Source organism: Mytilus galloprovincialis, chromosome 1, assembly GCF_965363235.1.
Source record: "Mytilus galloprovincialis chromosome 1, xbMytGall1.hap1.1, whole genome shotgun sequence".
NCBI lineage: Eukaryota > Metazoa > Mollusca > Bivalvia > Mytilida > Mytilidae > Mytilus > Mytilus galloprovincialis.
Window position 1 is genome coordinate 37459612 of NC_134838.1, and position 16435 is coordinate 37476046.

The 16435-nt window shown below is 31.5% G+C and overlaps 1 protein-coding gene across 7 annotated transcripts in view; it reads right to left on the bottom strand.

Annotated features, from left to right (window-relative positions):
- The window catches only part of LOC143073392 (degenerin mec-10-like), a 41818-nt gene that overhangs the window by 23390 nt on the left and 1993 nt on the right, over positions 1 to 16435 (bottom strand). For 3 of the 7 annotated variants that reach the window (XM_076248955.1, XM_076248928.1, XM_076248901.1), the window contains exons 1-4: positions 11155 to 11213; positions 5130 to 5521; positions 3596 to 3660; positions 682 to 770 (exon numbers count right to left, since the gene is read on the bottom strand). In XM_076248955.1, the coding sequence (XP_076105070.1) occupies positions 682 to 687 (6 nt within the window). In that variant the 5' untranslated portion in view covers positions 688 to 770; positions 3596 to 3660; positions 5130 to 5521; positions 11155 to 11213. Of the gene's footprint in view, positions 1 to 681; positions 771 to 3595; positions 3661 to 5129; positions 5522 to 11154; positions 11214 to 16435 lie in introns of those variants that run through there. The other 4 variants (XM_076248910.1, XM_076248919.1, XM_076248936.1 and 1 more) reach the window with 3 other exon arrangements.

The following is a 16435-nucleotide window of genomic DNA, read 5'->3' on the forward strand; positions in this document are numbered from 1 at the left end:
ATGAAATGTATGGGTCAAGTGAAATACCTATCTAATGAATCACAAAAACAGAGTAGGTGTGTTCGAATAGCCATTTTTTTTTACTGAAAGTACTTGACGACAGTCTTTCAAGTTGGATGATAAAAATGCATATCTTCGAAAAATTATAATTTTTGTGTGTGTGAAAACTAGGGTTTATAGTCTTCAACCACTAAAAAAATCTAGTCTGCCCTTCCACGAAATATTTAATTAGAATTTTTTTAAATGTTTATGAATTTTCGAAAATTCCATCTGACAACCGATCAGACAATTGTTTTAAGTTGAATCAATGCAGACACGATAATTAACTGATGCTCATTAGCTAGTTGATACATTTGTCTTTTAGTTAAAATACAACTGACATATAAGGATCGTAATGGTGCAATGTGGATAAATTTATCAGTTTCCGAGAGCAAAATTGGCAGCGCGTCACCCCTACAATGGCTTCCATTTCTACGATTGTGAAAATGAACTGGCGTAATGGGGAGATAATTTTGACGAAGTAAAATCTTGAATGGCTTTCATGGCATTGAAGATCACGGATTTTGGCTAAATAGTCAGGTGGATTAAATGTGAATCAAAGTCCATACTTACCCCCTTGAAGACCACTAAGCTTGGTTAAATAGTGAGGAGGATTAAAAGTGAATCAAGTTTCATACTTACCCCCATGAAGACCACTAATCTTGGTTAAATAGTTAGGAGGATTAAATGTAAAACAAGTTCCATACTTCGATGACACATAAGAAGAAGGCCTACAATAATGATGTACAATTAAGTTGAATTATAGATTAGACTTCAATTTATGGTCACTGGAGCACGCGAGTTTCGAAGAATCTGAATGTTAATCAGATTGGCATACTGTACATTTTGACAAAAAAAACCCACAATCACCACACTATCATATTACAGGTATTCTTACATTTATTTTTAGGAAGATTTTTTTATTTATGACAAAAAAAAACTGATAGAATAGCCAAATCCATCTATGGTCAACTTTGCCTGAGGGATTTTGAAACCTTAGTTTCTAATGGTTACGAAATTTATTAACGGACAATTTACAAAGGTTTGTTACATAAATCAGATCAGCTGATAATACCGTCATTAAACCCATTACGACCCAAATGTAACATTACGTGTTATAAAGCTATTTTGTTGTATTGTTTATCTGAAATGTCGTGTAAATTGTAAAAAGTAATCATATATATGTAGTCATCATATACATGAAGTTTTCATATATACATGTAGTCATCATATACATGTAGTAATCATATACATGAAGTAATCATATACATGTAGTCATCATATACATGTAGTCATCATATACATGTAGTTATCATATATACATGTAGTCATCATATACATGTAGTAATCATATACATGAAGTAATCATAAACATGTAGTCATCATATACATGTAGTCATCATATGCATGTAGTTATCATATATACATGTAGTCATCATATACATGTAGTAATCATACACATGTAGTCATCATATACATGTAGTAACCATATACATGAAGTCATCATATACATGTAGTCAGTACATGAAGTCATCATATACATGAAGTCATTATATACATGAAATCATCATATAGATGAAGTCATCATATAGATGAAGTCATCATATACATGAAGTCATCATATACATGAAGTAATCATATACACGTAGTCATCATATACATGTATTTATCATATATACATGTAGTCATTATATACATGAAGTCATCATATACATGTAGTAATCATATACATGTAGTTATCATATACATGTAGTCATCATATACATGAAGTTATCATATACATGTAGTCGTCATATACATATAGTAATGATATACATGTCGTAATCATATACATGTAGTCATCATATACATGTAGTAATCATATACATGAAGTCATCATATACATGTAGTCATCATATACATGTAGTAACCATATACATGAAGTCATCATATACATGTAACCATAAACATGTAGTCATCATATACATGAAGTCATCATATACATGTAGTCATCATATATACATGTAGTCATCATATACATGAAGTCATCATATACATGTAGTTATCATATACATGTAGAAACCATATACATGAAGTCATCATATACATGTAGTCATCATATACATGTAGTCATCATATACATGTAGTGACCATATACATGAAGTCAATCATATACATGTAGTCATCATATACATGTAGTAACCATATACATGAAGTTATCATATACATGTAGTAACCATATACATGTAGTCATCATATACATGAAGTCATCATATACATGTAGTCATCATATATACATGTCGTCATCATATACATGAAGTAATCATATACATGAAGTAATCATATACATGAAGTCATCATATAGATGAAGTCATCATATACAATGAAGTCATCATATACATGAAGTAATCATATACATGTAGTCATCATATACATGAAGTAATCATATACATGTAGTCATCATATACATGTAGTAATCATATACATGTAGTCATCATATATACATGTCGTCATCATATACATGAAGTAATCATATACATGAAGTCATCATATAGATGAAGTCATCATATACAATGAAGTCATCATATACATGAAGTAATCATATACATGTAGTCATCATATACATGAAGTAATCATATACATGTAGTCATCATATACATGTAGTCATCATATACATGTAGTTATCATATATACATGTAGTCAACATATACATGTAGTAATCATAAACATGTAGTCATCATATACATGTAGTCAGTACATGAAGTCATCATATACATGAAGTCATTATATACATGAAGTCATCATATAGATGAAGTCATCATATACATGAAGTCATCATATACATGAAGTAATCATATACATGTAGTCATCATATACATGTAGTTATATATACATGTAGTCATTATATACATGAAGTCATCATATACATGTAGTAATCATATACATGTAGTCATCATATGGAACTGAAATGTGTATTTGAATACTTATTGTGTTGTACATTGTTTGTAGGACCCATTGATCATACAGACATAAATTTGATGATAGAAGTAAAGCATTGGTTATAATGCTAGTGTAATGCTGTTGATGTTATAGCCTGATTCCATAAATCGGTAAGGCTTATCTTGATCTCTATTGATATACGTATTATTGATATACTATGGTACCTTGATATATGTTAATTGAATGTTTGATAGTTATATTCAAATGTAGATCGTATACTTAATACTACGTTTACGTTCGTTATGGCTATGATATTTTAACTTTGTATTTATTAAATGACGTCAGCTATTATATATGCAAATATGTGATTACCTTATATGTAACTGTGATAATTAATAACTTTATTATATGTTTGTTATTATTATTTCAGGGCTGTATTTATTATATTTCCTGAATATTAATAAAGTATGAAGAACCCTAAACAGAGTGTTGTTATGCGAGCCTTAAAACCACCCTGTTATAATCATATACATGAAGTCATCATATACATGAAGTTATCATATACATGAAGTTATCATATACATGTAGTCATCATATACATGAAGTAACCATATACATGTAGTAATCATATACTTACGTTTCACAAGAACCATTGACTTGAGCATATTTACAGTTCACCAACATATTTTCAACAAGGTGAGTCTACAATATAAAGTATCCATGAGTAAAATATCTGTCAGAATGATTATTTGTGTCTCTCAGTCATAAAAAAACCAACAACATTGTAATTAATTACTTGGCTAATAATGGGCCCTGCTATTGAAATAAATATATCTATCTATCTAGTTGAGTAAATTTGTAACATATTTTTGAAATACTCTTTTTTTGATGTAGATATGTAGTTTCGTCACGTATTCAATCAATATTCGAAGTTTGCTCAAATTCCAAGACACTAGTTTGGGTCTCATATGACATATTCGTCTATTTACTCGCTTCTTACAAAGCGAACGTATAATTTTGCAAGAACTGGTGAATTAAAATGTAATCGAAACGAGGCTTAAGTGTTTGTTTGTATTGCGTGTGATTTAAATGAATGGCACCAACGGATGCTGAAATATTAATAATGATTTCATAAATTTGTAATTCAGATTGAGATTATCATTGGACTACCCTGGGTGAACAAGTGAGATGTATATATGCAAATGGGTATTCACGATTCATTATAATGATGATCATTGATTAACTGAAGCCGCTTCAACTTGAATAGCCCGAATGTGTCATGTCACGACCATCTTCGCTAGCCAAGGGTTACGCTCGTAATGGATCGTAACCTTTGGTTACCATGGATGTGTCACGGCAACAGTAGATTATTATCGATATATAATTATTAAAATTAAAACATAAGATTCATTGGTAAAGCAATACTGTTATTCCCAAATGGATAAATCGAAGAAGAAAAAAAACATTTGCAATATCAAACAGAGCCCAAATCAACTCAAATTGTTTATCATGTTTTTTTTATAAAACTATCATGTTGCATTGGATGAAATTTGAAAAAAAATAGGCAGAACAGTAGTTTTAAGTAAAAGAAAAGTAATAATTGTTGGAATTTTCAGCGGATTTTTCCGAATGTTTCTGCATTTAGTGCACTTTAACCTGTAGTTCCGTCCTATCTGTCATTTGTAACAGTACAATATGTTTTGGGTGTTATGCGCTTTGAGCAATTTACATGTTACCATACATATAGAACAATGTAATATGGTTTAAGTAAGAAAGATGGATTTATATCAGTTTTTCTTGTTTCAGAATCCCTTCATTGTTGGAACTATAATAGTAAGTATTTTTCTATTTGTGTATTTATTTTCCTTTTCTATTTGTTTATTTTGCCACATTATTTAACATTTTCTAGCTCCAAAGCTAAAGGTTAAAATATCATGGATTGTTGTCATTTTTTACACAGATGTTTTACGAAAACACATGTGCTGTTCATGTAATTTTCAATGTTGTGTTTTATGTGTTGCTGATTGTCTTTTCGTCGTTTTCTTTGGGTTTTTTTTTTTATGACATGTCAGTTTGTTTTCGACTTATTAGTTTAAATATCCATTTATCATTTTCCTTCTCTCTTTAAGAAAATAATATATTTTAACCATTTATTTCTATTCCAAACTTACATACGAGTAGTCGTATTCAGCATATCCATTATTACAGACAGTTACCGATGGAAAATCGGAGTGACGGCCTAATTTATATGTAGTTTGGGTTGGAAAAGACGCATACAGAACAAATATCTTGACCAGCTGATACACAACGAGACCTAAACAGGCAAGGAATGCTAATATCCACACTAATCTTGTATAGATGGACTTTGAAGACACAATATTTGATATGCCATGCACAGTAGATCTAGATGCTATATCAGTTAATACGTGTTTTAAGATTTGATTGGAATCACTGTTTTTGTTGGTCGTTACGTCATTCCTCACAACATCAGAAGGCCATACTACAGATGGTGTCCTAGACAAGAAAATATCTTCATTACTTTTCCTCGCCAATTGGTCCATACCTTTATAACAAAAGAAATTTATTTTAATAGGTGTAGCCAACTTCGCTAGCCAAGGGAGGGGGGAATCGGATTGTAACCCTTGGCTAGCGAAGTCGAGGATGTAAATAAGTGAAATTTAAAAAAAATCTAGAATTGAAAACTGATACTTTAGGTCAAAAGAGCAAACTTCAGGAGCCAAATTAGCTAAAAAAAATAATATTGATATGTTATGATCGGTTATGGAGCTCTTTTTAAAGAAAATTAATGGCTGGAAAAGTCTAACTCGGACTTTTATCTTATATAGATATAGGAAGATGTGGTGTGAGTGCCAATGAGACAGCTCTCCATCCAAATAACAATTTATAAAAATAAACCATTATAGGTCAATGAACGGCCTTCAACACGGAGCATTGGCTCTCATCGAACAACAAGCAATAAAGGGCTCCAAATTTACTAGTGTAAAACCATTTAAACGGGAAAACCAACGGTCTAATCTACATAAAAAACGAGAAACACGTATAAATCACATAAACAAACGACAACTACTGTACATCAGATTCCTGACTAAGGACAGGTGCAAACATTTGCAGCGGGATTAAACGTTTTAATGGTACCAAACCTTCTCCCTTTTACTGAAATAATAATATAACATCACAACATAGAAAGACACACGATAAAATAAAAGGCTTAACTCAATCAAAAAACGTAAATTAACACACTGTTAGTATAGGTTTTATCAATCTAATTAAAAACCGATCTCTCATCGCTCCTGTTTCTGATATGTCGCGTGGGAGATCTAACGAAACCCGCTTTGAGGTCACATGTGAGTGACCTCGTAGGTGTGTCTTTTTCGACCAATGAAATTGAGTCTTCCACGATCTTGGAAGTTTAACGTAAGGCAAAGGGATGTAACTCATTTTATTTACGACGAAATCGTCAGTCAAAATAATTCATAAACTTTTTTGATTGGCTTATTAATAGGTCGTCAACTCATTTGCATATCTTTATAAATTCATAACTTTTAGTTCACTCACATGTGACCTAAAAGCCGGTTTCGTTAGATCTCCCACGCGACATATCAGAAACAGGAGCGATGAGAGATCGGTTTTTAATTAGATTGAGGTTTTATTTGGGTCTCAAATCAATTTATATATTTCTATTCTCAGTAAACCATATACATTGGTATAGAGAAGACATGCAATTATGTACAATATTTACAACAAGACAGAACAAACAAAATAGTTGCTAAGACAATATATGAAGTCCATTTTAGCCAGGAGCACATACACCTGTGTTAAAAATCTTTATAAATTTACATAATTTAATCAATACTGATTAGTTTTTTGAAGACATAATCTGTTTGTATTTGACAATATTTGCATTTTTTAAATAATAATGTGACAGACAATGTTTCCTGTTTTCTTCAAAGTATTTACATTCTAATATATAATGCAATTCATCACCAATATCATTTTTGTTACATAGAAGACAAATTCTATTGTTTCTAACTATATTGTTCCATCTACCCTGTTCAATAGGGAGCTTGTGATTTGTGGTCCTAAATCTACACAAATCAAAAGACAGTTTGTTCCCAAGAATTTTAAAATAATCTGTTCCAAAAAATATCTTTAAAAAGTTTATAATTTAGTGCTTTTGGCGAGTTTTCAAGTAAAGAATGCCTGACTTGTACACACTGATCTTTAAGTCTAAGTTTGATGAATGAAACTAACCACTTGCAATTTATAAAAGATTGCGTTTCCCATACATTTGGGATACCACATTCGTTCAGAATAGTCTTTATTCTGTTTAACCATGAAAAATTCACATTGTCGTTAATAGACATGTGATAGCACAATTTATATAAACTATATGATAGTTTTGTCTCTTTACCAGAGTTTACTTTTCCCCAAAATGAAATCAATCTAGTTTTTATGTCCAAGTCTATAGGATATCTCCCAAGCTCCCCATAAATCATATAAGAGGGTGTAGATGTTTTCAGACTTAATAACAATTTACAAAATTTTAGATGTACCCTTTCAATCATGTCGTTATTGCCAATACCCCATACTTCACAACCGTACAGTAGTATTGGCTTTACCATTTTATCAAATAAATCCAGCTGGCTATATATAGAAAGATTATGTAGACGACCTAGTCTTAACACTTCGTAAAGACCCTTGATAGCTTTTTCTACATTAAACTGTTTTGTTTTATCAAAATTGCCTGTTCTTGTTAGAACTATTCCTAAGTAGTTAAATTCATCAACAATATCCAGTTTTTTGCCATTAAATAAAAATTGAAAATTACATGATGGTCGTCTCCTTGAAAAAACCACGACCTTTGTTGTATCAACATTAACTTTAAGCTTCCATACATCTGTGTAATCTTGGAAACAATCTATAAGTTTTTGAAGTTCAGTTTCTGATTCGGCCATCAAAACAGTATCATCAGCGTACAGAATGATAAAAAGTTATAAAAAATGACAAGTTTTTCCTCAAGCTCTTTTGATACTGATTTTAGGCCCTCTAGGTGACAGTTTTGCAAAAAAGAATCAAGATCATTTAAAAATAAAGAAAAAAGAAAAGGCGATAAATTTTCGCCTTGTCTAACCCCGTTACTACATGGGAAGAAATTAGATAAGGCATTGTTATATGAAATACATGACTTTGTACCTTGATACATATTTACAATTACATTATACATACATCCATTCATATTATTTAAAAGTATTTTGTACCACAGTGCATCTCGCCATATCGTGTCAAAAGCCTTTTCGAAATCGACGAATGCACAAAATAGTTTTTTCTTTTTTAACTTTAAAATTTCGAACAATGTATGAATCACAAATAAATTATCGGTTGTTGAATAACCCTTTCTAAAACCACATTGGTTTTCGTTTAAAATCATGAATTCTTCAGAGAAAAGATTTAGTCGCTCGCATAAAATTGCGGTAAAAAGTTTCCCCATACAACTTAAAATGGTAATTGGTCTAAAATTTTTGGGGTCCAACTTGCTACCTTTATTTTTATAAACAGGCTTAATGTAACCAATTAACAAACTGTCAGGTATAATACCAGTGCGAAATATAACGTTAAATAATTTTTCGTATAATTCAATAAATAGACTAGCTGTAGACTTGATATATTAGTTTATTATACGATCATCCCCAAATGCTTTATCATTTTTCAGGTTTTTGATGCCCTTAAGAATTTCGTCTTTAGAAATTCCTCTGTTTAAATTTCCATTAAGCCTATCGATATCATTCGGGTTTAGAGTTGGAATATTTGTATTTTCTTCAATTTTCGTTTGAGTTTGCGATAATTTTGGCGAGCAAATTTACAATCATAATCAAACCATTCTTTATCCAATTTTACAGGCTTGTTTTTATATTTCTTTAACCCGCAAGTTTTGGTTACCCCAAATGTTGCCCTAGCAAAATCCAAAAATAAATCACACATGTTATTAACAATCAGGTTCATTTCATTTTTGTCCATATTTGATTCAACTTTATTAATATCTTCAATTAGAGTGTAAATCTCTTCTACATCTATCCCATTTTGAAAATCCACAATTTTACCATTGTCCCAATTTTTTAATATTTTCTGGACGATTACATGTATCTGTTCCAGTATTTAAACACTGATTGTTTACAACATTTTGCTTAGTGCTTGTCAAAGTTATCTGTAATGGCAAATGAACATCAGAATATAAGCTGCAAAAATCAAGTACATGAAAATTAGTAAAATATTTTAACAACTGAACACTACTAATACAATAATCTGCAATACTGCTATTTCTACATGTTAATTTACCATACTGTCTATCATCACCAATTCGACCATTTACAATAAATATATTGTTTCCTTTACATAAATCTAACAATCGTTTCCTGTATCCATTTTTTACCCTGTCCAAAGAATTTTTGGAATATTTAATTCGTCAAGCATATACACTTTATTTTCTATAAAATCTGTAATATTATCGGTATGTTTATCATTATGTATAATAACAAAATCGTCGTCGTCTGCTGTTCGTCCGTTGAAATCACCAAGTAATGACACATATTTATATTTATTAGAAAAAATAATGTATTCATTTTCTAACTGACTATACGCATCTTGAGATGAGTAATTTGTGTATTCCGGAGGAATATATACTATGCCAAAAACTATGTCATCATCAATATCAAGTAAATCTGACGATACTTTGAACCAAAGAACAAACTGACTGTCAGTTGTTAAAATTTTAATTTTATTTGCATGTTCTAATTTGTACCCTAAAGTTATACCACCCGACCTATTTCTCGACACTTTCTTTCTATTTTTCATCCTAAATTCATAACCTGGTAAATCAATAATATCTGCATTGTCAGTTTTTGTTTCTACTAAACAAATTATATCATTATTACTCAACAATGATTGAAATTCGTGATAGTTTAATCTTTTTTTAACACCACAACAGTTTAGACACAAAATATTTACATCACTTCTTATGTATACATGTTTAGTAGTATTTAAAGTATTGTTACAGTTAAAAGTTACATCTGTCAAATGTTGGTTGCTCTCCTAGGCATTCCTATAGTTGAGTTGATTCGCTACTTGGGCTTGATCCAGATCTTTGTCGTTTATAAGGGCGACCGTTAGTATTTGCTGGGGTCATCATTATGTCTCTGAACCCTCCATTTGGATGTCCTCTGTTCTGATCATGTATATCAATGTGTTCTGTAATTTCGAATTGTTCTCCGTTAATGAATAGTTTGTCCTGTATGATAGACACCTGGTTACCGTCTTGCTTCGCCTGTTTCATAACAGGATACAGTTTCTTACGGCGGGCTTCAACTTCTGTCGGGAATTGTTCATTTATACTAAATGGCTTTCCTCTGAAGCGAAATGCTTTTTGGAGAACGCATTCGAGGTCGCGTCGGTAAATGAAACGCGCAACAATTGATTTGCCTCTATTCCGTCCAATTTTCCCAAATCTATGAACGTTAACGAATTCTATATGGTGTTCAATTTGAATCTCTTCGTAGATAAAATTTCTCAATTTTGCTTCACAATTTTCATTTTTATTGTAAGCTTAGCCAGAAAAAATAAAATTGTTTTTCATTGACCTGCACTGTAGGTCTAAGATGTTTGATTCAAGTTTTTCTATCTTTTCGTTTTCTACCCTAAGTTTTCCGATTTCAAATTTTGTTGCGTTTTCTAGTTGAATAAATTTTGACGAAAGATTTTGTAGTTTGGCCTTGTATTCTTTATTAATGTTATTTACTTCGTCAAATACATTGCTGATGCCTTCAATACTGCTCTCCATCTCAGAATGTTTTAATTTTACGTCGTGAACGGTTTTTTCCAAATCCCCAACTCTTGCTACTACAGATGTGATAATAGTTTTCAGCTCATCAATTTTATTTACGCCTTTCTCTATTTTTTGCATTCTATTATCCATGGTCGTAACGATTTTGACGATCATGTTTAAAAGTACATAAGAATCAGCTTCTTTTGATTGGTTGATTATTTTTCGACTTTCAGCGAGAAGTGCTGCCGTTTCTTTCAGTGACATTTTTACACTCAAGTTATACTTTCAGCAAACTTTAAGTTCAAAGGTTAACACATAAGTCTAGTTTGCATATCAGATATATAAATATATATAAATACCTTGTGTCATCTTCGTCCATTTATTCATCTATTCATCATCATCAGAAATTAAATTAATGGCGGCAACCATTTGATTTTCTGGGGGGGGGGGGGGGGGGGGTGCTATGGTTTTTTGTTTCCAGTTTTTGGAGAAAAAAAATAATTTGTTTTTGATTCTGAGAAAAAAAAATTGTTTGTTTCACCCTCAGCTGCCACTATATGTAATGCTAAAATTGAAAGAAAAAAATTGTTTTCGACTTGTCACGAAAAAAATAGATTGTTTTTCGCCGCAGGCGAAAAAAAAAATTTGTCCAGAAAAAAAAACCATAGCCCCCCCCCCCCCCCCCCAGAAAATCAAATGGTTGCTGCCTTAGTAATCAACACAAAAACTTTAGTGTGAGTGATGTTTAGGTTCCATCCTACAAGGGGACATCACTCTTTTTCTCTTTTTTCAAAAGAAAGGAAATCTAGAATCTGCTAAAATTTTGGCAAATGACCTTTTATGAGCCATTGAAGTCTTAGATGAAAAGCAAACTGGGCGTTATGGTGCAAAATATTTTAACCTAGATCGAAGGGAGAAAAAACAAAGAGGCCGAACATTTAACAAAAAATCACAAACCTCACATAAGGACGTCCTTAAATCTGGAAAATGCAAGAGTATAGAAATACATTTTTTTGACGAAACCCATGATACCATATTAAGGAGTTACCATTTATTTTTTTAAGGGAGGGGAGGGTGGTTATTAACAAAAGCAGGATGAAAATGTATGTAAAAATATCAGGACAAACTAACTTTTAAAAATCAGGACCAAATAGATGAAAAATAAACGGCTTGACAGAGATTACAACTAAAAATAAATGCAGGAATACCCTTTTCATCCAAGCCCCCTTAAAAGTCAAATGATTGCTCCCTAAAATATCCGAAACCCACTGCCACCGTAGACATTATGAAAATTATGAAAATGTCTGATTTTCAAAACAATACGACAAATTAATGCACTCAAATAAAACAAATCACTATAAGTCTTCCATTAAAGCTCAAGGTTGGTGTCGTTGAAGGATATTAATAACGGAATTACGCATATTTTAAAAATGCTCTCCGATGTACAAGGGTTTTTTTTTATTGATGACAATATAACGTTTTTTGAAATCTGAGAAGCCAAGTGCAAATGCCAGCAAAACGGAACTAACTTATAGAAACATGTACATGACAAACAAATCATCACGAAGGAGTTGGTGAAAATTAACAATATTTTTAAATCAAGTGAAATACAAAAAGGAACACTACAACCAACGACAACCTACGAATTACAATTACTTTATACTTTCTTAGAAAACATCACTTCGTTATCTGATTCTCAATTCATTCGAAAGAATTTAGATAAAGACGCATTCTAGTACAAATCGTCTTCTATTTGCATAATTGTCGATTAGATATTTAAAATATTGTATTATTGTTTGTAGCGACTGTCTCTATTTCTGAGATACCACTCTTTTTCTGATATACCAAAGTGTTGCATCGTTATGGAAAGTTCAAAATTGGATTCAAACAGTAAACTTTTAAAACAATTTAATGAATCCTAGTTGCAAATAAATATTTGAAATTTGTATTCAATAAATACCTTGTGTCATCTTCGTCCATTTATTCATCTATTCATCATCATCAGAAATTAAATTAGGATCATTGAATCACATGTTCAAAGCGGTATCAACAAGGGTGTCATTAAGCATTGTTTACTAACCGTTGCAGTTTTAATTACATATGAATTATATATTACAGTGTACAGCATATAACCGTACCATGTATTCCAGATATTGAAGCTCAAACCCTCAATCAATAATTAAATTTTGAAATTGTTATCAAAATATCAATCCGGAATTTTGTCCAGTTAGTCCCCGAGGAGATTTCCTTTGTATACGATATATTGATAATTGCTCCATTAACAGATACATTGTTTGATCCGATCTCCAATAATTATTAGTGTCAATAATAATTTGAAAAGTTATATTATTAATAATCTACTAAAACAATAGTCTGAAAAAAATCAGTAATGGTCTTGTTAGTTGTGAATCAAATTAAAGGTGTTAACTTTAATAAGTAGTGTTAAAAAAATACAAATTATCAGATTGTGTTATATATTGTAAATGGGAAATTTAAAAAAAAATGTATATCCCGTCGCATTATTGAGCCTGTCCCAAGTCAGGAGACTCTGGCCTTTGTTAGTCTTGTATGATCTTTAATTTTAGTTTCCTGTGTATATTTTGGAGTTTAGTATGACGTCCATTATTACTGAACTAGTATACTTCTTTTGTTTAGAGGCCAGCTGAAGCATGACTCTGGGTACGGGATTTTCTCTCTGCATTGAAGACCATTGATGACCTTCGACTGTTTTCTGCTCTTTGGTCGGTTTTTTTTTACACATTACCCATTTCCATTCTCAATTTTATAGTATACAATATTCTATCAACATCTCAAAATCGCACAGAACAATTGTCTGATTTAAAACATTAACCAAGTTCTTCTTTGATTATGACTTGGATACATTACATATATATCTTTATTCTCGTAAACCAAAGTGCAATGGTACAGAGACATATACAAATAAATTAACATAGTATAAATTTTAAATACAAATGTAAAAATAGAGACATAAAGTGATTACCCAGGAGATTCTAGGCATTTAATAATAATTCTTATAAACTTGCACAAATTGTTTAGTTCAGACGGGTTGCTACTATTCATGAGACCTTGAAATTTTAGAATATTTGGTCTGTTTATAAAAGGTTTACAAGACTGTCATATTCTTTCAAGAATTCCTGATGTTTTCATTAATTAATTATATTTGTCACTGCAGAACTGTATACGTGCACAGGGAATGCAAAATGATGAATACCTAATCATCTGAATAGGTGTTCATCATCATCAGAAATTAAATTAAGATCAATGAATCACATGTTCAAAGCGGTATCAACAAGGGTGTCATTAAGCTTTTTTTACTAACCGTTGCAGTTTTAATTACATATGAATTATATATTACAGTGTACAGCATATAACCGTATCATGTATTCCAGAAATTGAAGCTCAAACCCTCAATCAATAATTAAATTTTGAAATTGTTATCAAAATATCAATCCGGAATTTTGTCCAGTTAGTCCCCGAGGAGATTTCCTTTGTATACGATATATTGATAATTGCTCCATTAACAGATACATTGTTTGATCCGATCTCCAATAATTATTAGTGTCAATAATTATTTGAAAAGTTATATTATTAATAATCTACTAAAACAATAGTCTGAAAAAAAAATCAGTAATGGTCTTGTAGTTGTGAATCAAATTAAAGGTGTTAACTTTAATAAGTAGTGTTAAAAAAAATACAAATTATCAGATTGTGTTATGTTGTAAATGGGAAATTTAAAAAAAAATGTATATCCCGTCGCATTATTGAGCCTGTCCCAAGTCAGGAGACTCTGGCCTTTGTTAGTCTTGTATGATCTTTAATTTTAGTTTCCTGTGTATATTTTGGAGTTTAGCATGACGTCCATTATTACTGAACTAGTATACTTTTTTTGTTTAGAGGCCAGCTGAAGCATGACTCTGGGTACGGGATTTTCTCTCTGCATTGAAGACCATTGATGACCTTCGACTGTTTTCTGCTCTTTGGTCGGGTTTTTTTTTTACACATTACCCATTTCCATTCTCAATTTTATAGTATACAATATTCTATCAACATCTCAAAATCGCACAGAACAATTGTCTGATTTAAAACATTAACCAAGTTCTTCTTTGATTATGACTTGGATACATTACAAGACTGTCATATTCTTTCAAGAATTCCTGATGTTTTCATTAATTAATTATATTTGTCACTGCAGAACTGTATACGTGCACAGGGAATGCAAAATGATGAATAGGTTTTCAGAACACTACTAATAGAGGTCGGTCTTTTACATTTTACGTATCAACCGTAACGTATACGTTCGAAAAACTAAGGATTTCCTTATCCCAGGCATAGATTACCTTAGCCGTATTTGGCACAACTTTTTGGAATTTTGAATCCTCAATGCTCTTCAACTTTGTACTTGTTTGGCTTTATAAATATTTTGATATAAGCGTCACTGATGAGTCTTATGTAGACGAAACGCACATCTGGCGTACTAAATTATAATCCTCGTACCTTTGATAAGGCCAAATAAAAAAGTATGTGTGGTTCCAGTTACATCTGAAAAAAGTTAGGGTAGGTAGGTAGGGATTTTTTTTTTTATTTTATTTTTTTTTTACATTGAGTCTATGGGAGCAACATTCTGACTTTAACAGTGCTTAATGAAAAAAGACAATAAAATCTTTAGGGTAGGCTAATTTTGAGGTGATAAAGTAGGGAAGGTAGGGTTACTGGAACCACACATATATTTTTATTTGGCCTAACTATTGACGTATCTGCATCTGCAGATATATCAAAAAATATTATGTGAATCCGAGCTTATTAAAAAGACCATGCTTCATTTAAGGTTCATGTGGACCTTTCGGCTAAAATTGTCGTAATAGAGGTAACCGGTGAGATCACGAATCATGTACGAATCACGAACGTATCACCTACTTTGCGGTATGACACGAAGCGGGATCATTAATTTCGAGTTAGGATGCCTAACTGTTCATGATTATCTCGCTTTGATTATAAGTGCATTTTTTATTGATTGATACGCTTATTGTCTGTTTTATTCTTTTGATTTTGTATGTCATCGTCAGTTCACGGAGCATTGTCGGGTGGGAGTGGGGGTGGTGAGTTGGGCTTTTATTTTTTAGAAAAAATATTTTGATTCTGATTTTGGTAAAAAAAAAATAATCCTGGCCAACATCTACAGTAGGGAACGACCGTTTGATTTGTAAGGGGGGGGGGGGGGGGGGGGGGGGCTAAAATAAAAAGGCAGGACAGGCCATAATGAAATCATAAGAAAATAAAAAGAAACGCTTTCTTATTTTTAATAAATTATGTTCTTATTATATATATACTGTGGATTCATTTATTTTCGTGGGTACCAATTTTCGTGGTTTGAGGAAAACTTGTATATTTGTGGATATTCGTTGTTTTGACAAAGTATACATTCACTCCTCATGAAAAAAATTTAATTCGTCAAACATTTCATTTCGTGGTTCCCCTGTGCCAACGAAATGCACGTAAATTAGTATCCAACGAATATTAATGAATCCACCGTATGTGTATTATAAGTACGTCTGAGCAAGTGACAATTCGACGATAAATTGATACATTGGGTCACCAGTGAAGGCGATACATGGCTGAAAA